Source organism: Cricetulus griseus (assembly GCF_003668045.3).
Source record: "Cricetulus griseus strain 17A/GY chromosome 1 unlocalized genomic scaffold, alternate assembly CriGri-PICRH-1.0 chr1_1, whole genome shotgun sequence".
In the NCBI taxonomy this organism is placed as follows: Eukaryota; Metazoa; Chordata; class Mammalia; order Rodentia; family Cricetidae; genus Cricetulus; species Cricetulus griseus.
Genome location: NW_023276807.1, coordinates 125,652,561 through 125,677,301, shown reverse-complemented (window position 1 = coordinate 125,677,301; position 24,741 = coordinate 125,652,561). Strand labels below are relative to the sequence as shown.

The following is a 24,741-nucleotide window of genomic DNA, read 5'->3' as shown; positions in this document are numbered from 1 at the left end:
TTTCCTCCCTCCAAATCCTACCCTATACCCTTTTACACTTTCAAACATAGCCTCTGTTTTCATTAACTGTTACTGCATGCATATATGCAAACACATATATTCCTAAATATAATTCTCCATTTGTATAATACAGCCTGTATGTATGTTTTAAGGATTCACGGTTTGACCACTTGGTGGGGTAATCCCTAGAGAGCATCAGCTCTCCTGTTCTCAGTATTCTTTGGCTGCTTATATTTCGTTGTGTAGGGTAGAAGCCTCATGGGCTTTTCTCCTCCAAGTTTGTCATGGGCATTGTTGTAATACTTGTTCAGCTCATGTTTGGGCAGTCATGCTGGTGAGAATTAATGTGTGAAGCTTCTGGTGTTACTAGGAGACAATCTCATAGTAAACTCCCTGATTCTAAAATAGACACAACATTTTCCCCTCTCCCTACTCCTTTCTAGCCCCTGTCAGCTATCCTCCCTCAAACCCCTTCCTTGTCACCACTCCTCAAGTATAGTTTTAAAGGTCTAATTTTTGGTAGAACACAAAATAATTTAAACATATTTCCATAATTAAATCCATAGAGAATAATGGTGAAATCCTGAGTCCTGTTGCCTGCCATACCAAGCTGTCTTGGGTAGGTACTAGACTCAGATTCCAGGCCATATCATCACCTTTGACCTAGGTTTCCTCTGTTTTTAATTCAATTAAAATGATGCTACTCTAAACAGACAAATACATTCCTTTCCAATGTAAGAAGTGAATGAGGAAATCAGTCAAGGGCAGTAAAGCCATAGAATGTTATCTTCTGTGAAAGAAAAATTCTTCAGAAATAAATGCTTATTTTAAATTTCCCTACATCAAATCAGATTTGCACAGCCAGGCCACGAATGATTAGAAATGCCAAGGGCATAGATATGGACAGGTACTGCTTTGCAGATATTACAGAAACATCCTTTTTTACTAGGCGTCACTGGACTATTCTCCAACATGTATATTAGATTCCTTTATAGAGATGATCATGTTCCTACAAGCCATAATTTCAATAAGTCATATGATATATAACTTTCATTCTCACATTTACATTACCAAGTATTTTATGAAGCAATTTTCTTAGGCATGGCGGTGAGACTGTTCTGTGCCATAAATAAATAAATAAGTACTATTTCAACTTAAACCTTTACCTCCACAGAAAGATAACCACTGGAATCTCCCAAGAATACAATTCACAGAAGTCAGTGAACAGTTGGGACTATCTTGATTTGTATCCATGAAGGATTATTACCAGGAATATCCAAAGGACTTTATTATAGCAAGCATTGCAGAAGCCAAGGATAGTTATGGCTGCCTTCCAGTTCTAAGAAAAAAAAGCATAAAAACTAATATACTGCAATACTGGAATGCTTGTAATGAATAACTGGTGCTTTTACATTGTATTATCAGTGGTTCTCAACAGAAATTTGAAATACAAAGGGTGTGCATGCATCTGAAGACAAAGGGTTTTGTTGCTGTTTCTGAGACTTGTTCATATCAGCACTGCCAAGTCTGAGGACTTTTCTAAACTAGTATTTAAGAAAAACTAATCTCTAAAACATGACATTAAGTATAAAAGGCATTTTAAAATGAAAAATAGTTTAAATCATCCAGTTAGATAGACTTGAAGCAATATTTTACATACTCTAAAAGGCCCTTATATATTTGCAAACAAAAATATCACATCTTATTCTTGACAGGGGAAGAAAACACCCTAGAAAGAGTTGGGAAAACAAATTATTTTATTAAATCTTAAAGGTTAATTTGTTAGTATTTTAGCCAAATGGCTATGTCATATATGATATTGGTGTTTTAAAATTAAAAAAGATACTTTATTTTCAAGATACATATGCTACTAATTTTCTAACTACAATTTAATAGAACAATCATTTAATGCAGGGTATAATACATCTTTAAATATACAACTTTCCATATAGTAGCAGACTGTCAGGGCTGCAGTGTATGAAGCCATTGATTTTAGCTGATCACTTCCAAAATAAAATTATTTCTGAACATGTATTTTATTGCTCAAGTTATTTCAAAGATAGGTTTTAACATGTTTAGTCCAGTATGTCCAACCTAAGATGTGTGATGTGTGTATGTGTGTATGTGTGTGTGTGTGTGTTTCCACAGTGAGCAAGTGAGAAATGTGGTGCTCTGTCTTCTTAATATTCATTCATAAATTTCAGAAAACATATCAAAACTCTACAGTAACTTAAAAACCAAATTCCCTGCATGTTAGCCCAAAAGATAAAATCCTTCCCTTAAGAATTCACATCAGGTACAACTAGGTAGTTCATAAAGCCCAATCAATAAGAAGACCAGCTAAATGAAGTGCAAAAATTGCTAAAAATGTACCCTTTCAGTCTTGGAAATCAAGGGCAGTAACCTTCACTTAGTAATAATGTGTATCCGAGCAATAACACTGCAGCAATATTTCTCAGTTGCTAAAATTAAAAGATCTTGGAGGCAGACTTCTTGCCATGTAGCTGTATTGTGTTTTCTGTTCTCTCTTGCCCTGGTGAAGCTGGAAACAGCCCTAACCACTTCAGAGATGTCCTGCTTCCTTCTCAAGAAGAGAATGGTAACTTCTTCACTAATGGGAAGATACATTGATGATCACAAAAGAGCATCAGGGATAGATGTGGGGTAGTTGCTTAATGACTACAGGTCATTGTGAGCAAAATAACAATGGCAACTTCTCAGTGGGAACAAGTATTTTTACCTAACCTCTTTGAAATGCACATCCTTTTTACATGTGTATTCCCCAAAATGTGTGATCCTATAGGTTAAAATGTTTTATAGATTTTATTTACATTAAAAACAATCTTATTTTACATATCAATGCCAGTTCCCTCTCCATCCCATCCTCCCATGCCCCCCAATGACCAACCCATCCACTCCCCAGGGTGGGTGGAGCCTTCCATAAGGGATCATCAAAATCTGTTAAGTCATTTGGGGCAGGGCCTAGGCCCTAACCTGTGTATCTAGACTAAGGGTGCATCCCTCCAGGGGAAATGGGCTCCAGAAGTCTTGCACTGGGGGATTCATCCTTTTTCCACTGCCAGAGGCCCCACAGACTGCCCAGTTCTCCTAGCTGATGCCCACATTCAGGGGACCTGGTGCCAATCCAGGTAAAAAATTTTTAAGTCTATTTTTCCCTTTAATTTAAAAATGTTAAAATTAGTGTTCCTTTAGGAGGAAAAATTACCAACAGCCAGCATCAAACTAAATGGAGAGAAACTCAAGGCTATTCCTCTAAAATCAGGAACAAGACAAGGCTGTCCAATCTCTCCATATCTCTTCAATATTGTACTTGAAGTCCTAGCTAGAGCAATAAGACAACAAAAGGAGAACAAGGGGATACAAACTGGAAAGGACGAAGTCAAACTTTCACTAATTGCAAATGTTATGATAGTTTACATAAGTGACCTGAAAGACTCTACCAGGGAACTACTACAACTGATAAATACCTTCAGCAAATTGGCAGGATACAAGATTAACTAAAAAAAAAAATCAGCAGCCCTACTATATACAGAAGATAAATGCTCTGAGAAAGAAATCATAGAAACATCACCCTTTATAATAGCAACTAACAAAATAAAATATCTTGGGTTAACACTAACCAAAAATGAGAAAGACATGTATAGTAAGAACTTTGAGTCTTTAAAGAAAGAAATTAAAGAATATACCAGAAAATGGAAAGATCTCCAATGATCCTAAATAGGTAGGATCAATACAGTAAAAATGGCAATCTTTCGAAAAGCAATTTACAGATTCAATGAAATCCCCATCAAAATCCCAGCACAATTTTTCACAGACCTTGAAAGAACAGTACTCAACTTCATATGGAAAAACAAAAACCCAGAAGAGCCAAAACAACCCTGTACAATAGAGCAACTTCTGGAGGCATCATCATCCCTGACTTCAAGCTCTATTATGGAGCCATAGTCCTGAAAACATCTTGGTATTGGGACAAAAATAGACAGGTTGACAAATGGAATCGAATTGAAAACCATGATATTAACCTGCACACCTATGACTACCTGAATTTTGACAAATAAGCTAAATTTATACATGGAAAAAAAGAAAGCATCTTCAACAAATGGTGCTGGCATAACATGTAGAAGATTGCAGATTGATCCATATCTATAGACATGCACTTAACTTAAATCCAAATGGATTAAAGACCTCAACATAAAGTCAGCCACACTGAATCTCCTAGAAGAGAAGGTAGGTGGCACCCTTGAACAAATTGGTACAGGAAACCGATTTCTGGACATAACACCAGTAGCTCAAACATTGAGGTTGACAATGGGACTTCCAGAAACTGAGAAGCTTCTGTAAAGCAAAGGACACAGTCAGCAAGACAAAACATCAGCCCACAGAATGGGAAAAGGTTTTCACCAAGCCCACATCTGACAGAGGGCTGATCACCAATATATACAATGAACTCAAGAAGCTAGCCACCAAAACACCAAGCAATGCAATTAAAAGATGGAGTGCAGAACTAAATAGAGAATTCTCAACAGAGGAATTCAAAACAGCTTAAAGACACTTGAGAAAATGTTCAACATCCTTAGCAATCAGGGAAATGCAACTCATCTTACTCCTGTCAGAATGGCTCAAATCAATAACACCAATGACAATCTATGCTGGAGAGGATGTGGAGAAAAAGGAACTCTTCTCCATTGCTGGTGGGAGTGCAACTTGTGCAACCACTTTGCAAATCAGTATGGTGGTTTCTCAGGAAAATAGGAATACGTCTACCTCAAGACCCAGCAATCCCTCTCTTGGGCATATCCCCAAAGAATGCACACTCATACAATAAGGACATATGCTCAACTATGTTCATAGCAGCATTATTCATAATAGCCAGAACCTGGAAACAATCTAGATTCCCCTCAACTGAAGAATGGATAGAGAAAATGTGGTATGTTTACACAGTGGAGTACTACTCAACAGAAAAGAACAATGGAATCTTGAAATGCGCAGGAAAATGGATGGAACTAGAAAAAATCATCCTCAGTGAGGTAACCCAATCACAAAAAGACAAATACGGTGTGTACTCACACATTTTTTATTTTTAGACATAGAGCAAAGGATCACAAGCCTATATTCCACCCTGAAAAAGAAGCTAAGAATCAAGGAGGACCCAAAGAGAAGATAGTCCCTCGAAGAAGGAGATGGGGACAAGAACCCCTGACTAAACAGGAGCCAGGGAGCAGGGAGAGGAAGGAGAGTCTTCATCCAATTCCTGTGCGAAGCAGAAATAGACACCCATAGCTAAGCACTGAACCATACTACTGGAATTCAGTTGTGGAGAGGGAGGAGGGTTGAGCAAAAGATCCAAGATGGGGATGGAGAGACCTGCAGAACAGCGGACCTAACCTACTGATAGAACGATAGAACGAAGACCCTAATCATAAAGCTGGGGAAACAGCTTTGGAACAAACCAAACCCTCTGAATGTGGGTACCAGCTAGGAGCCCAAGCAGGTCTATGGCTCTTCTGACAGCGGAGCCAGTCTTTATCCCTAGAGCACAAATGATCTTTGGGAGCCTATTCCCTATGGAGGGATACTATTGCAGCCCAGATACAGCAAGGAGGGTTTAGATCCCCACACAATATGACAGACTTTGTAGGTCACTGGTAGAGGGCCTCACTATCCCTGGATAGGAGTTGGGGGTGGGTTTGGGTGGGTTGGGTGGGGAACATGGGAGGAGGAGAAGGTGAGGGAATGGGGGATGGATATGTAAATATGAGTAATTAAAAATAATAAAAAGATGGTATCTCAAAAAAGAAAGAAAAATTACACATCTTAAATGCTGCCTCGAGTGAGTTATGAATACATTTTTGTAAGGTATAACTGCTCATTATTATCGACCAAATCTATAAAGAGACAATTGCAAGAATGAGAAATGGTGCATTTTTTTCTGCGTACACAATATCCATTCCCTTTTCATCTCTTCAAGGTAGTTACTTGAAATGCTTTCCATTTCATTTGAACTGGTTACTATTCTAATGAGTCTTATTAGCTTAAGTAAGTATAAGCAAGTCTAATATTTCAGACCATTGGTAGATATAATTAATGTAAACATTCTCAAGCGTGACATGTTGGACGTGTGTGCCCATCTGTGTCTTAAAATGATAAAACATTTTCTAATTTAATGATGTAGGATAAAAACTGTGTGGGCTCTCTAGAAAATTTTAAGGCAGTGATGCACATATGAAATATTTTTACTACATTTATAAAGAAAAATTTTTCAGAAAAATTTCACCTTTATGAATTTAGATGATTTTTTTTACCTGATTTGAAATGTGCAGCTTTACTCACTTGGTGTTGAAAGTATTAAATAACTTGTAGAAGCATCATATTTCACCCATTTCATTGAATTGTCTTCTTCATTGAAAGGAATTTGTTTTGATTCCACCAGATTTTATAGTCGAAGAACCAAATTTTGAATCTGATTCTTAATGTATAATTTCTTAGGTTCCACACATAGCTTTAAGCAATCACCCTACATCCCGTCCTTTGTGTGTGTGTGTGTGTGTGTGTGTGTGTGTTTTGTATAAACTACCAATCAAATAGAGCCATCAAATTTAAGAAGAGAATATGTATCTGAACTTCATCCTATCAGGGGTAATTTATATTACCTTGCTATTCTGAAATCCATCAGCAAATGAAATGAACACAAATAAAATCACACCTATTAGTCTCTTTCTGATTTAGTGCCATGAATACTTGGCCCATGTCAAAGCCATAATAAGATTGGTTCATGATGGTGACATAAGAGATCAATTTATGCATAAATCTGAAAAACACACTATGCTTTCCTTGTTTTTACTTTTTGAGATTTGTTTGTTTGTTTAGTTTGAGATACATTATCATCATATAGACCTGGCTGCCTTGACCTTACCATATAGACCATCTGTCTGTGAATTCACAAAGATCCACCTGTCTCTGCCTCCCATATGTGGCAATATTAGGTGTGTGCCACTGAGCTAAACTCACTATGCTTTCTACTAAACAAACATCTAAGAATAATTCTGTGCAAAGTTTGACAGGCATGAAGTTATTGCTTTCCTTAAACAATGAGGTAACATGAGAACAAGGAGTTTGCTCAGAACTAAACGACAAACAATTGCATGAAACAAAAGCTTTTTCATACTTAATGTGTTTTTAAAATAGAAAAAATCTTAGAGGTTGAGAAATGGCTCAGTGGTTAAAAACATCAGTTTTTCTTCCAGGGGACCTGGGCTCAATTCCTAGTACCTGCATAGTGGTTCATAACTTTTAGTAATTTCAATTTCAGGGCCTCTGATGCTCTCTTTTGGCCTCAGCGAACACATGCACTCACATGTTATGTATGCACACATATGTGCAGGGAAAAAACTTCAAATTCATAAAATAAAAGTGATTGTTAAAACAGTAATAATTGCACTGGCTAACCAGGTTTATTTATGCATTAAATGAGATAATCAAAATGTAGCCATTTGTAACCAATACAAGTAAAATAGCACAAAAATTAATAATACCTAGTATGGTTTAGACACCTAAGATTACTAAGTATTAATTTTACACATCTTCTCATTTCATCTGGGAATACCAATAATATTATTTTCATTAGGGTTATTCCATAAAACAGATGAATGCTCAACACCCCTGAGTAGGTCTTTATGTACTATAAAAGTATGAGTTTATTATTTTAATTTTCCTTATTCTGCTGATATTTTATTTTTAGATATCTAATAATGCTGATGTTCCATTTGTCTTATAAACTTCTTGCTAGTCTTTTCTGGTGGTTTCCTGTGTGTGTAGGAGGATGAGTGAATGCATTTCTGATACATTTGTCTCTGAATGACTTGGTTGCTCTATCCTTTCATGCTTGCACTGAATTGTAATTGGATGTTTTGCTCTGTGCTCTTAAAATTATCTCAAATGCTCTACCTAAGTTGATTTAGAATTATATATATGACTAGTTTCCGTGGGTATCTGAATAAGAGCTATGCATGGGTGCCTAATTGACAGATTTTGTCCACTTACTGATATTGGTTATGATCTTTATAAGGTTCTACTTTTTTCTTAGGATTTAGTATTGTTTATAGTATCTTTGAGAACTTCTCTGGTCCTGACAATGAAAATCTTTAATAGACATTGACCAACATCTTGTTAGATACTCATTTCTGACATTTGCTATTCCTCATCAATAAACTTAGAAAAACACAGGCCTCTTACAAAGAAAAGCCTTTTGCCTGGCAGAAAACAAATCTGACATTATAATGTTTTCTTTTCCTATTGTTCTCACATAATTATATTTGTGATAAACACTGGAACTTGTACACAGCAAACAAAATCCATTTGTTCTAAGCACAGAGAATTAGAATCCAGTAGAGGATTCAATGGAGCCAAAAGAAAACTCATATTCATGACCAAATGTAAATAGCAACAACAAACAGTTTACAAAAGTCATGTGTCTAATATTATAAATCTGAGGACTGATTTTACATAGGGAATAGGGAAATATATTCTAGAATGATTTTAGCAACTTGTAAATTATTAAGCACTTCATTTATATTATTTTACTAATGCTTTCACTGTGTGTGTGTGTGTGTGTGTGTGAGAGAGAGAGAGAGAGAGAGAGAGAGAGAGAGAGAGAGAGAGAGAGAGAGAGAGAGAAACATAGAGAAAGATTACTCGAATGTCCTGCATAGCACTATGACAGTTCATAGAAGCAGCTGAGACAGTGACTGCCACCATTTTGCTACCATAAATTTGGAAATGGTACATAAATTCACTCAGCATCTCTTGTTTAAATTGATGGGGTTTGAACTACAGCTCAGTCTTCTGCTTCTAATTGTTGGCAAGCACATATATTAAATTATAAGTTGTGAGATAGTAGAATTTGTTATATTTAAAAAACTTTTTAAAAGAAACCTGCAAATTTGTGAAGACACTTCTAGAATATATCCCAGAGGAAAAAAAGAATATGATAATCTGAAATAATACAAATATAATGACTTCTGATAGAAAAATGAATTATGTATTTCCCAAAAGGCCATGGACAAGATCTCAGTAAGACAGAGTAGAAGGGATTATGGGTTCAGTCCATAAGCAAATGAATAAGTTTCTTAGAAGGAGACAAATCAAGTTTGAAAGCTGAGTCTCCATCTCTGGGAGAGCCATAACTATCCTTGAGAAATAAAATGACTATCAGAGGAACTCAGGGCTTTTCATTACTGTAAGAATGGTAATGTACTTCACCTTCTATTTATAAAAACTTTAAAATACCAGAAGTAGAAGAATCTACTCAGAAGTTCTGTTCTCTAGACTCTAAAATTAAATGTTGGGTACTTAAGAAAAACACACCCGAGTTTCTGTAAACCACGGACAACTGATGGAACTAATTTAATGGTTCCTTGATCCTGAGGACACTGAGAAACCCAGACAAGGACTGCAAAAGAAAAGCATGTAGGCTTGATTTCACAAAAGAAGATAAAAACAGGCTAGGGCTAAAATAGACTAGAATTAGATTTCAGATCTTCATTATTCTTGGAGAAAGAGATCAACCCAGGTTGTCCAGGAAACTAGCAAAGCTTTCAAAATTGAGTTTACAGAGAGATGGTGAAGGCCGAATACAATTGATCACATCGCATAAAGGGCAGTGAGCTGAAAGGGAAAAATCTCTGATAAAATATGCTTCAGAGTGAACATGCTGCTTCCAGCCACTTGTTCAGAGATGATGTAGCCTCAACATTGCTTCAACTGACGTGAAGGGAAAGAGTAAAGGCAGGGTCTTGAGACTCGATTTCCTTCAATTTGATAAATTGAAGGCAGAGGCTGTTACAGGTGAGAACAGGAGTTATGCTTATTGCATCAACAGAGTACCAATCTGGGAGATAGTTCTTGTCCATAATTTGGATGTCAAGTAACACCTTGGCCTGTAAACCATTGAAGTGTTAGTCCTGATTGCTAAGGTACTGCAAGGACAGCTTATTAACTATACCAGCTATATGGAGTCACATGGTGCGGTTCTATATACAATGGTGAGGAAAAAATTTATACATTTTAAGAAAGAATATGTCAGTCCATTAAGGGATCAGAGCCTAAAGAGGAAAGAAAATAATCTTTAAGTAGAGACATGAAATTGTGCTAAGTGGAAGAATTCTAAGTACACAATGTGTCAGATTTCTTTGTCCAGAATAGGTTCTTCTGCAGACCCAGGCAGACCTCATGGATCTGACCTCAATGCTCCCACAAGTCCATCCTCATCACTGAGTATTTTAAAAAGTACTATGATTTCCCTTGGATCCTCTTACATAACGGGTTGTTGTTTTGCAAGAAAGGCAAGCCCATCCTATCTCCAGAAAGGGAAATGTCTGTTGTAAATTTGTTGAACCAATATTGCAATTCAACAACACAATTTTACTGTTAAGAATTGGGTACCATACTTTCTTCTGAGGCAATGATAGAAGTGTGTTTTATATATTTAGAAAATATAAGTCTAGATCTAAGGTTTGCCACACTATAATTTTTCATGTTGTTGTTACTAATCCAAGATGATGGACAGAGACTATCCTAAATGGCGGGGAGGGAGAGGACATTTCTAGATATTTCTAGAGATATTTAGGAAACAAATACTTATCAGTTCTCGTCATTTTTACTGAAAAATTACTAAATAATGATTATTATAATAAACCTATCTTAAGGTACAGGATGTATTTCACGAATATGTTCCTTATTTAGCAATTCCTACTAAGCAACAGTGAACATAGAGGGAGGAAAATTACGTGGCATTGATAGTTAAATTTGCATAGATAAAACAACATGAAAACTGACATCCTCCTGGCAAATTGTTATTAGTAAGCCTACACACACATTATATACCTGGAGGCATTTCCTACTGTGGATTCTGCAATTTCAATGGAAGCATCATTGACATTGCACTTTTGTGATGTTATGTTTACGTGAAATGTGATACACTTAGATATTATTGTGCTACAAAGTTCCAATGCATCTCTCATTCCCATTATATTTTTACTGCTCTCTGTTCTGAAGCATATCTACTTGCACTGTGTTAATGACATCAACTCATACTATTCACTATTGCCATGTCAAGGATCTTGGAATATCAATACCAAACGATTTGAGAATGAGCATGGCAATGTTATCAATGCCTTGTTCCCATCACTATTTCAACAATTCAAATATTCTTTTCATTCCAATAATGTAAAATGGACACAGTATTAAGCTCTATAAAATAATGTATGAAAGTCCACATAGATGATCATATATAGTTTTATTGAAAAATTCTTTATACCATCCAAGAAAAGATAACAAAAGCCATTTATTAGAGATTTCAGACTCTAGAAAATTGTCCTATAATATCTTGAAAATGAAATCATAAAATTGCAATTCTTGATGTCAGCTCATTAGGATTGATATAAAATGATGCAATCATAGGGTTGCCTTTGCTAAAGTCATCTTAGAATTCCTTAAATATGTAATTATGCTACACTTCTTGATCTCAGATTTTCCCAGCTATCTAACTTCCACCAACTCTATCATGGCTCCTATTTGGCACCTATAAATAAATTTAACATGTTTTATTCTTTTGGACATCACTGAAGAGATGATTTCAAGCATATAATCCAAAGACAAATGGACCAGATCCTGTTTAGAAGCAGTTTGCCATAAAATGAAAATTGAATGGAGCATGAACAAATATAAGAACACAGAGAGCTGACCACCTTAGTCTCCTAAAACTCTCTAAAAACCAAGGTGTGTAAAATCCTGTGTTTTTTGCTTTAATCCTGATTCCTACAGAGCAAGGGATCCAGTAGTACTTTCTAATCATTACTCATCCCTTCAGTCTGCTACATGTTGTTGGTTTATTTTATTTATAAGATACTTTTCAGCCACTTCAAATGAAACTGTTTCTCCATCATTCTTTTATATACCAATACCTTTTAGGATTCAGTTTGCAGTATCAACTCTTACTTGATGTCATATGCAAAAATGGTGGTCTTATCTATTGCAAACAGTTCATCATGGCCAGCATACTAATGTCACCCAAACCATAATTTTTCTGCTTACATAATCCCCAAGTTTGAGATATATTTTTCCTCTGACCTGATAAATGTTATTTATATTGTTCAATGACATCTTACACTTGACATGCTTTACCAATACTCATTCCCATGGAAATCTGTCATTGTTTCATTTAACCTAAGTTAGCATAGAACAGTATTTGTTGTTTGCCCTCTCCATTGCAATTTTTGGTATCACTTACTATTTCCCATAACTGCATATTTCTACTTATCGAATGTACATACTCATGTGTATACCGTATCTCATATATATATGTGCAAGTGTGTACATGTTATCACACACACACACTGAAGTTTTCATTACAATTTTTCATAACTCCAATATATCAAATCTCCTATATTAGTTATCATATGTAATCTTTTCATATTACTTTTACATATTCAATTATGTCACATTATTTAAGGATGTAGAAATCAAAGAGCATTCACCTTGGCTCTTGAGTTGGAATTTTAATTGATTAAATGCTTTATTCTAAGTCAATGGATTCATTTGACATTGAATTCTTATAATGCCCCACATTCTGGGCAGTGTGGAGTTTCCACTATAATGTCTATGAACTTTTGCTATGAGTTCAGGTTCCATGACATGTGCCCTCACATAGAAATATGTGTGATACACATTTTGCTGAATACACAATTTAGCAAAAGACAATGTGGCTCTGAGGAATGCAACTTTAGAGCAATATGCCTGTTTTGTATCATATATTGGTATCCAGTCACCCCACCAAAGTAGATGGTAATCATTTTATACCAGTTTTTTTTTAAGCCATAGGACACATATTTATAAATAAGAAATACTAAGGAAGAAGATTTTTAAACAGCTTGTTGCTGATTCTATAATCTGTTTATTTCTAAAACATCTTTAGGATTGTCATATATTTCATTTGAACACATATAGTATAAAAGGTCATTCTCCTTGAGAATGCTACATATTAAGAGTAAAAGTCTGTTTGGAGGAGGCACTTAAATCTGCATGTGTCACAAGTATTTTCTCACACATTTAATAGAAAGTTAATGGAAAGTATTGGAAATGCAAACAAGATAATAAGACCCAATCTCAAAACTTTGCCTGCAAAAATTAAAGAAAGCTTACTCAGCTCAAGAATTTAAAACAAAGCAAACTAACTGTCCAAACTTCAGATAACAATGGAATGTGTCATGATACAAAGATAATTTCTAATGAACACAAAGAATGGAATAATTACTTAGTGTTTCTAAAGAAAATAAACATATTGAATCCATTCTGCTGTAATGTAAAATAATCAACAGCGTAACCTGGGTAATAATTGGTCTTGTAAACATAGGGATGACATAGAAAACAATGTTTACATGGTCTAATTAAATTTGCAAGGAGTTATTGGAAAAATAAACATACTTAGTATTGGTCACTTTTATAAGCAAGGAGAGAGCACAGATATACAATTAATTTGTTTTATAGAACAGACCTGAATCTGGTTTTTATTGCCAATTATGTCAATACTAACTTCTGAAAATTATAATAACTCCACTTAGCACTAAAAGTATGAAAACAATTATATGAAAAAAAGGTAGCAAATTTTAAAAGATGGAGAATAACTATGATCTCAAGACCTAAGAGGCAGAGGCAGGTGAACTCCCATGGGGTCATGACAAGTTTGGTCTGAACAGCGCATTTAGGGGCAGTGATATATACACAGTGAGTTGAGAGCAGGGGCAGGAGGATATACAGATTCAGGGCCTGGGAGTGTGACTCATTTGGTACAGTGCTTGCAGCACAAAAATGAGGAACTAAATTATCACCAGCATCCATGTATAAAAGCCATATCAGCACAGCACCTGTAACCCTAGTACAAGCATGAAGAGAATGGGTCCCTAGAGCCCAGTGGCCAGCCAGAGGCATAGATGGTTTAGCTGTAGGTTCAGTGAGAGACTGTCTCAAACAGGAAAGTTGGCTGCTATTGAAAGAGAAACCCAATATTTACCTCTCAGCTCCGCACAAATGCTCACATATGTATATGTGCATATCTCATCAAACACATGCATGGACACATAGACACAATGAGAAACGAGTTATTTAAATATCTGTGATTTAATATAAAGCTTCCCAGTCAATGTTATTATGGTGTTTAAAATAAGTTGAATACAGGTGAAGAGCATATGATGTAAAAAATATTTCAAGTCTTCTTGCAACCTGTAACTTCATTTGTAAAATAGAAAATGTATTTATAGTTTTTTACTGATACAATTTCTCCTTCCTTACTCTGTTTCCTGCATCAGTCTGAACTTCTCCAGTGATTTTTCTCCTTTCTGCATCCTATCTAATTCACAACAATAAAGGCTGTATCTCCCGACAGAAAACAGTCTGCATTTTGAAAGCAGGGAATTTTTTTTTCATTTACTCAAGCTGAGTCAAAATGAGTAACCATAGTTTTGTTCCATGTAATCGTGAAACAAGGATTATAAGGGATATTGTTCTACATGGCTTTACTAAAGGAGAAAATGGAGGAGGGGAGGGAGAGGGACCTGGGTTTGACATGTAAAACAATCTTGTTTCTTATTTAAATTAAAAATGGAGAAAAAATATGCCTGCAATAGAAGAGGTAAACAGAAAGTGTTTTCTCCAGAAGAGGAATATTGAAACAGATCAGTTTCTCAGTATATGAGCTAGACCCTGAAACTATGCATACTCATTATACTTCCAAAGACCAATCACAGTTTTCTTTTATCTTTCTTTCCTTCTTAATTTCTTTCTTTCTCTTTTCTTTCTATCTTTCTTTCTTTCTTCCTTTCTTTCTTTCCTTTTTGTCAATGAGAAGGCATTTAAGATTATCTTCAAATCTCATGTTTTTATACATAATCTGTGTAAAAACTGAGAGGAACAATACAAGAAAAGACAGAGATGAGAGAGAGAACAGAAACAGAGACAGAGAAAACACAGAGAGACAGAGAGAGGAAGAGCAGGCACACGGAGACAGAGAGAGAGAGAGAGAGAGAGAGAGAGAGAGAGAGAGAGAGAGAGAGTGTTTATGCCTGTGTAAAAAAGCAGAATGTTACCATAAACCCATTAACTAAACAGCCAATGTACTTTCAATTAGGGGTAACATTTCCTGGAAGCCTCATGTTTTGAGTGTCTGATGGTACCAAGCCCACTAACAGACCTCCAAAGTCACTTGGAGGGTTGATGAGAGCTCTTTCTCTTTTTAAATGTCATTAAGAGTTCAGCAGAGTGATGTAGGTTTAAAGGACAAAATTAGAATAAAAAAGGTAACACAGGCACACATTTTATCAGTATTAATTATTAATACTGAGATTAGAAAAGAAAGGAAGGACTGGCAGTTGGGTAAGCATATTAATTGAACACTCATTTCACTTCCCCTGCAAATGTGAGTGTTTTGCAGTCTTTCAAAGGGAAATATATTCCTGAAGAATAATGGACTCAAATGGGAAAAAACTAAATATAAATTGCAAAATCTTTTTAACAATTAAAAAGAAATATGTGCTGCAAGATTAATATGGGTACTACCCAAACTTGGATGGTAAAAACTTTCAGGTTGACTTGATGATAAGACAGAAGGCTTCCTGCCAATCCTGTTATACTCTTGTTTTTTCATACCTCCACCTGGTTCACCCCATGGGTCTCCACCTGGAAGGAAACTCAGTAGAAACTCTCCATAGTAAGAATATTTTGAGTGTTAATTTTGACATGTTGTCTTTGTAAGACTTAACATTTTATGAGAATTTCTGATATAAGGTTACATCAAATCCATCTAAATTTAATAAAAAAGATTACTATTCCTAACTCTTAAATAATAGCAAAGTTTTTAACCTTTCCACATAATGCATTTAAGACCATATTAATGTATAAACTACTAATTTCATCACAATTGTTTTCTTCTACAATGTCGGGGATTTGTGATGGAACAAATTGGGGCTAGGTATAATTCTAAAAATTTACACACTTAGAAAAAGAGATGGAAACAGGATTTAAACTGATGCTATTAGGCTTCAAGATCTGTTTTGAAACCACTAGATTCTGTCCACAGCACTGCTAAGTGTCTTCTAGGACATTATCATCTTAGATTCTTTTAGTCTCTACTGCTTCTCTTACTGGCAGGCTGCAGAACAGCTGCAGCACACGGTCTTGATTGGCTGAGACCTGACAGCATCTCTAATCACTGTCTCTGTTTAATCACTAGGAAGAAGGAAAAACAAGGTCATCTAGAAGTGGTGACATACAGATTTCTTGAGGACACTTGGGAGGTACAGAGCCATGTCTCAGAAGGCTGGAAAAGTAGTCAGTGAGATACTAGCAACTAGGCTGACAGGGAGACATGCAAAATTCAGAAAAGAAATCCTTAGTAAGGTACAGTAGTCTGGTTCTATAGAAAAGAATGCAAGATACATATTTTAAATTTCAAAGTTGGACTATTCACACATATCTAAGGATCTGGAGACAGGTGAGAAAGTTTTGCTATACAGCTCAGTCTAAACTAAAACATCATAGGCTAACATCAATTACACAAGAATTCCTTGTAGCTGTCACTAGAGATGGGTATTGGGTGAAGAAAAGAGAGGATGCTTGACTCCACACGAAAATGTGCTTGGTCTCTGCTCTCATTTTGCTTGGCCATAGGAAAACATATTTTCCTAATGAATGCCCATGTTCATCTGAATGTAATGTGAAAATGTAATGCCAAAGAGAAAATGGGTTCGCCGTGCACTGTACCATGTTTTCATTTCCAGGATCAAGGTATTCTAAATGCTACTAAAAGCATGTGAAGTGAAGAGACAGACAAGACACGGGATGAATAAAGTAACAGAGTCAACCTTATATAAGGTTTACAAAGTTTAGAAATGGGATTTAAAATAATTACTGGAAAAAGTTAAATGTACTTTTAAAGATCTGAAAAAGATAAATTCAGAGAGTTAATTAAGGACCTAGAAGGGTCAAATTTCTCACTTCCTTTAATTTTTTAAAACCTCCCTGGTGCTCTATTATAAAAGTGTACCTAGAGAAAACACACATACTGTTTTCTATCATTGTCCATTCTCACTCTGACCTACTTAGATGTCAAGCAAGAATTAACAATACTTCCTCTACTGAGGCAGGGATTAACACCTGATGTATGTGAAGGGCACTGTGGTCACAGTGAAATTCATCTCCAGATGGTTCTTACATTGTGGGGTTTGGAGAAGGTCCTGAAACTGTCTCCCACACTGCTGCAGTGCCAACATTCCCACCCACCTAATCAGAAATCTCTACCCTGACTACACCCTCCTCTTTGATTTATGTGACAAATATGTTATCTACTATTAGAAGGCACAGATGTTACGTAGGTTGTGAGGAGGACCTTGGAATTTCTACTGACTTGCCCACATAGTACACAAATTATAATTCACTGCCCATCTCACTAGGAGATGCCTCTCTACTTTTCCCTGTCTCTCCCCCCTCTTACTTCCCCTTTCTGCTCTTGCACATGTGCATGCTTGCATGTGTGTGTGTGTGTGTGGTGTGTGTGTGTGTGCGTGTGTGTGTGTGTGTGTGTGTGTGTGTGTGTGTGTGTGTGTGTGTGTGTGTGTCCACCTAGCGGGCTGGCTGGCTATATCTGTCTCTATATTTCTGACACTTGTAATAAAGAATAAAAGATAGTAGGAGGATCCAATGTAAAGTCAGAATCATAGATTGTTGGACTACAGTGAGATGTCAAAGTTAATTTATTTCACTGCCATAAAAATAATCAGACACAAACTCAGCCCACCACTGATATCAATGTTTGAATTAGAAGCCAAGTAGAGTGTTTCCTATAGTTGAGCTTGTGATGTACCATACATATAAAAGTCATATATAGAAAAGACAAACTGACTTTTCAAAGTAGATTCAGAGTGGGACTGAATAAATAGGCCAGGGCTTACAGATAAGGACCAAAATAAATACAATAGCCCCCAAAGAAAGTGAAATACCATTCCAAGAATTCACTATTTAAATGTAACAGCAAGCTAGATGTAGTCAATATTTGTCTTTACTCTAATGAAGACTTTATGCCTAATTTTATGCTCTACTTGAGTTATCAACTCCTTGATACAGGTTTCAGATATTTTATCATCCAACATTTTGTCATAACTTTGTACCATAAACTATATTGTAAATAATTTCTTGCATTAAAAATGTAATGTTATCTAGTGACCAATTAAATCAATTTTACCAATAAAATATCAATATTGTCACAATGGTGATAATTACAAGAAAAGGAATGTATTAGGAATTATTGTACTGGATAAACATATAATTTTCCTAAAATATCTATACTGGCATAAGTGCTATTAAACTTTTTAGAACTTCACCAGAACTTCAAAATAGTGAGTCTCTACTTAATTCAGGTTGCAACAAATTATGTTCATTTTAACACTGTGCTATTTTTTGCTTGCAATGGCACTATGAAATGTAAGCTAAATGTAAGCTAAAATGACTCATGGGTCATATTAATGAATTATTTTTCTAAAGAGCTGTGAAAAGTAAAAATTTGGGTAAAATGTAAATTGTTTTCCAATAATTTTTATTTCAATTTTTCTGCTTTGGTGACTTCCTTGAAATAACGTCTTTGACAACTTATTTGTGACCCCAACTTATTTCTGGTTTGTGACACTGACTTTGGAATGTCATATGTTACCATGCTGCAATTTATCTTCCAATCTTTCCAATGAGAGCTAATCTAAAACAGGTAGTGATTTGTGCACAGTTTTACACAGGTTAAAACTGAAGGAAAATATTTGAAGTAATAATAATTAGGAACTAGGACAGCATACAAAATGGTATTTTGATGGGAAATCCAAATGTAAATCAAAATAAATCCTGATTAAAAACTAACCAAGCAAAAAACTACAGATTATCTGTATTCCAATTAAATATGACAAGTGAATACTTGACAGGTTTCTGTTCCAATTCTGTTTATGTCAGAATGGTTCATTATTACTGAAGATGAAATTACCAGAACTCAAGAAATACAATCACACTTTATAAGTAATGAGAATGTATCAGACTTAGATCCAAACAGAACTGTTACTCAAATGTCCAGTGTTGTGTTTGGATTGTTGAAAGTGCTTCTTATCTACTTCTGTAATTACACATAGATCAGGTACAGCATAGTTCACAGGCAGCAATAAATACAAATCAGTTATATAACCCCTCTGTATCAAGTGTCAGTTGTGTGTAGGAAAATTGGATGTGTTACCATGGCTCTTTCTGTTGATGGGATGTAATACATGGCCATGAAAAAGAGCTGGAACTTTCTTTAGCAAATGTTTCTCAGTGAACTTTCTATTCTATTTATATACTACCCCTTTTTAAGACATGCATATTTCCTGAAAATTGACCTATGTGGGCTTACCAAGCATAATTATACTTTAATTAGGCATCATTTCTTGATTGTATTTTTAAATGTGGAACGTCTTTAAAGTAAAAGAAAAATAACAGGAAAATAACACCATCTTAAGCTTATAGTGCCAGTGTTACAAAAACCACTGACATGTCCCCAAAAAGATTTAATGATACAACATGCTGTTTATAGAAAAAAGTGAATTGTGTTATTATCAAAAGATAACTTAATATAAAACAGAAACCCCAAGTGCAATGAATCCTGTCTTGCTAAGAATCATATATATATATATATATATATGCATATTTGCATATATAGTTGCATATGTTTTCTAATTTAAAATTTATTGTGTCTAAATAATGTTAAATATACTTGCCTTAAATATATACTCAGAGTCATTTTAATCCACACCAAAATGTTACTCATTTAATAAAACTACTGACAAAATGTTGCTTTTTAGAGAGACCACATCAAACTCCCTTCCACATTAGCACACACCACCATACACACAGATAAGCATGCCTAATAGCCATGAGGCAAAATGCCATTTAAAATCTGAATAATTGATCAAAAGGGACATCAATCAACAGGCCCTGGTATCAAATCTAATAATAATGTAGAAAGATAATTGCTTAGTATAATTTAGTTTAGAATACTTCACTTGAGGTCTCTTTTTGATTTATTCGTTGCTGGATTTTAATATTCACAGGTAAAATTTTGAAAAGGAAGCCTGTTATTCTTTGCATTAATACACTGTCTTTGCATGCCACCACTGAAGAAACTGGTATAAAGCAAGAAAGAGATCCTTTTTCATTAGCAGATTGAGGCGGTGAATGACATAAATCTATTTTGACTATTCACTACAGACAAAATATTTGCATTTCCCATGCCTTTCTTGATATATAACGGTATCTCTTTCACATTGGAAATAATAATGAACTTGGGAAGAGCTTTGCCACTCTGGAAATAATAATGAAGTTAGGAAGAGCTTTGCCACTCCACTGTTTGACATAAACATTTTCCTCAAATGTATACTTAGCACTCAAAATGCAGAAAATAAATACCAAAATTTTCTTTAGGAACATGAGCAAATGTGAAAGCATTTACATACATTGTTTTAAATATCATTTTATGATATACAAAAAGCCATAAAGGAGAATTGTGACAAGTATAAGAATAGCCTCACAATGAGGTAAGAGTAGGCAGCATTATATTTTGTTTTGTTTCCTTTTCCTTGCAAAAAATCGGAATAAGGCATATACTTTAAGGGGAGAGGGGTGTTTGTGGTATTTACTGCATGCTAGGTAGAGCAAGACACTGCTGCTTGCTTCTCATCCATTTCACCTGGCACTCAAAAGAACAGGCTCAGAAATGCATTGCTGGGCATTCAGGAAAGGAAAACTCAAGCAAAGTGTGTTCATGGTCTTGCCTTTCACTAAGATTGATTTATGAAAATTGAAGAAATAGTTGCATGACAAAAATGAATAGAAGGAAATAGTTAAACAAGACCTCTCATAGTGGTTATTGTTTAGCAATTGTGCATTGGATTAGCATTTTCATAGCAGGAACTGCTCTAATTTATTTCTAGGTGCATTTATTTCTGATGAGCTATTTGAAATGATGGCATAATTTTATGAATTTTATCTACAAAATTATATTTCTTTATTTGTCATTTCTAAATTTTACCGAGTGTTTAGTATTTTGAAATACTTTTGGTGTAATCTACTTTGTTTTTATTTTAGGCTAGCTTTCACAAGCCTAGTTATTCTGGCTCACTAGCGTGATTATGTGTGTGGATGTTGTGTTTGCCCCTACCATTTTCCATATGCTCTGCCTCACCAACACTGCCATCCGGCGTGGTCCTTTCATAGTTGTCCTCTGGGAGTGGAAGGGCACCCAGTCTTGGCCCTGATGAACTCTTACTGCTTGGTGTTTCTGACTCCTCCAGCCCGCTGTCATAGCAACTCTGCAGTGACCCCTGATGTGGGTCCTGTGGCTGACTCACAACAGAAAACGTCACTCTACGAAATGGCTGTAAAAAGAAAAGATTCTGAATGTCACTAAGATATAAGATTTCAAATGATCTTATTTCATAAAATACATAAATTACATACTTAAAAGCATACAGACACTAATTCAATACAAATTATTACACAGATCGAAATATATTCTGATAACTATATATTATCTAAGACAAAGCCTAGAGATTATGCTTTTGTTTTTGAAAAAAATTCCTGGTTTGAAAGAAAGGTAAGAAAACACAAATATTATCCAACATGCATTGCAATCGAGTAGACTAGTTTTATATATTCAACCCTTTTCCATTCAGGAGCCTTTACATTTTTTCACAAATAGATTTCATAAAAAAGAAAGGGTTATTTATTTACGGAGGAAATAAAATACTAAAATAACCATTATGAAAGGATGTCATTTAAATACTTCATCCAAATGACAGAATGCATTCAAATCAAGTTCATATGATACAGACTTTTATAGCCCTGTTGCTGGCACTCAGCTACAAACAGTGCAGCTGTGAAATAAGAATTTGCATGTGGTATTAGGAAATTTCAAATATTTATTACTTTGTTCCAATAAAAAATCTATTTGAAACTGTAAGAGACATAGTAGGATAACCTGTAAAATTCTCTTCAACCCATTAATAGGAAATAAATCACAAGACTAAACTGCCTGTGTTTACCATAATTGTAGTTCATTCAAACACAGTAAAGTCAAGTGTAGTGTTTATTTGGTGTATTGGATGTCATATAAAACTGTCCAACTAGCGCCAACAAGTACCTGTGCTGGTGACAATGCCTCATCATGTTGACTGTGTATGAGATACCCAAGATATCTTAGTTACATAATAAATGAGAGTAAATTTAAGTTCATTATGGGAAAAAACTAATGGTGTGTCATCCATAGAACAAACTAACATGTTAAAGCAATCACAATATTGATGATATGACATATGATAGATAATGTATATGCTAAATGCTGCTTATTAGCTGTCTGAAAAAAATTTAATTAAAATTTATTTAAATTAAAATCTTATTTTACATAACAACCCCAGTTCCCTCTCCATCCTATCCTCCCAGTCCCCCCTTCCAAACCCTCATCCCACCCCATATCCACTCCTTAGGGAGGGTGAGGCCTCCCATGGGAGATCATCAAAATCTGTCACATCATTTGGGGCGGGACCTAGGTCCTCTCCCATGTATTTATGCTGAAAGAGTATCACTCCATAGGGAATGGGCTCCCAAAGCCCATTCGAGAACTAGGGATAAATACTGGTTCCATTGCCTGAGGCCCCATAGACAGCTTAAGTCCCACACACACACACTTTGAAATTTTTAAAAAACAGTTCATACATTAACCCGGCATGAATTTGAATGTGACACAAGTGGACACAGTTATCATACTTACAACCCACACTGTTCCTTTCCAGTACACAGTTTAGAATTACTGTTGCCAAAACATAGTATAAATTTGAGAACCTTCTCTGGATGTTTGTAGCTTGAAAGTTCATGGTACAAATCTCTAACCATAACCATGACCAATAGGACTGTGGAGTTCTAAGGATTATCTGCACATGGTAGATTAGTAATGAGAAAGTTAATGATTGTGGCATTTTCCCCTAATTTATAAATTGGCTTTGTTAAGGACTAATATTCTCTTCCACAAATCTCTCCTTTAAATTCCATTATAGAGAAAAAAATTTCTGAAAAATCTGCACATTGCTGATATTTCTGCTACTAACTCATTCCTTATGAGTTTAATAGTAATATACAGCCTATGAAAAATCTTTTTTATCCTAGTTCAAGCTCTTAGCATGGGTGGCCATAAAATACAATTATGGTCTTTATAATGTTTCACAGAATTGGGATAGTAGTATGGAAAAACAGTTACACAGTATTTCATTGTTGATAACATATACATCATGGGACCAAACTCACTGACAAAAATTCTAAAGACTTGGCCTCTATTTCACCAACAACTCTTATCTTTTTTGTTAATGTGATCACTATATTTTTCACTATTTCAAGAGAGAAATCATTTTTGCTTATCTCACTTTTTATTTCTGTTTATATTTCCTCCCTTTTGTCATTATCAGGTGGCCATGGCGTATCTGGAATTGTCTGAGGAATTCAGTCTCCCTTTCAAAATGACGCCACAGCCACTCTCTTAAAACTATCATGTTCTGCTCAGCCAACACTGCTGCACAATGAAATATTAATGATTACTAATATTAATTATATTAAGACAGGAAATATGAAGAACATGCAATGGGTTAAAAATATTTATCTAAAAAGCAAATGGAAAGTTAAATGTTATTCATAATTCTACTTTAATAATTTTCATATCTTGTAGGTACAGTTTTAACAGTCAAAAGGAAAACAGTTCAAAATGAACACAGAGACATATAAGCTATACTATCACAGAAAAGAATGTCGGAGGTAATAAGAAATAATGCTCCATTTTCATATAAAAAATAGAAACTTTAGGATGGTAATCTCAAAACCTGTGCTGAGTTCTTTCTTCACCTCTAAGTAGTACTTCAGTAACAGATAGAGAAGGTCTATACTTCTAATGAAAAAAAAATGCCAAAAATAAATGTGATAATTCCACAATGGGTTATATAATGATTGTCATAAACTTAGCATTTCATTTTCCTGATTTCCTGCCCCATTTTGATTGTGAATATTTTGATTTTCATAACTTATTTTAGAAGAGCATTAGAATATTAAAATACTAAGTACTTAAACAAGCACTCAATTCATCAGTTTCTTTTTGCATGAAAAAAGTTGTTTTCCAAATATAGTTTCAAAATGAATGCAAATATTATTCACATTAAAACTCAAAATGAGAAGTATCACACAGTGAGTAAGAACACTCACTGTTCTTACTCATTTAAGAATGATATGATCCATTCTTAAAACATGTCATTATAATTCCATAGACCTGCAATATCAACATTGTATCACTATATGGCTACACTTTGTATCACACTTTATTATTTTATGTTTTATTTTTTTATATTAAAATCACTGTGGTGATGCATTCAAGCTTGTAAAGAGAACAAAGTTAATATTGGAGCTTAACTGAAGTATTGATGCAAAGGTTATATGAAAGGTTCTACTTTCATAGTATGTCACACATATTCAGTTAGTTGGTATATGGATGTATATGAAGAGGTGAAAGAAAAGGAGGAGGAAGAGAGAAATATATGAGGAAGGGGAGATGAAGAGAGACTTATATACCATCCA

The 24,741-nt window shown here is 35.0% G+C and overlaps 1 protein-coding gene across 4 annotated transcripts in view; it reads right to left on the bottom strand.

Moving 5' to 3' along the window:
• LOC100769505 (protocadherin-7) overlaps positions 1–24,741 on the bottom strand; it is a 406,463-nt gene that overhangs the window by 190,840 nt on the left and 190,882 nt on the right. For 2 of the 4 annotated variants that reach the window (XM_027386931.2, XM_027386933.2), the window contains exon 2: positions 21,293–21,509. In XM_027386931.2, coding sequence (XP_027242732.1) covers positions 21,293–21,509 — 217 coding nt within the window. The remainder of the gene's footprint in view (positions 1–21,292; positions 21,510–24,741) is intronic. The other 2 variants (XM_027386932.2, XM_027386934.2) reach the window with 1 other exon arrangement.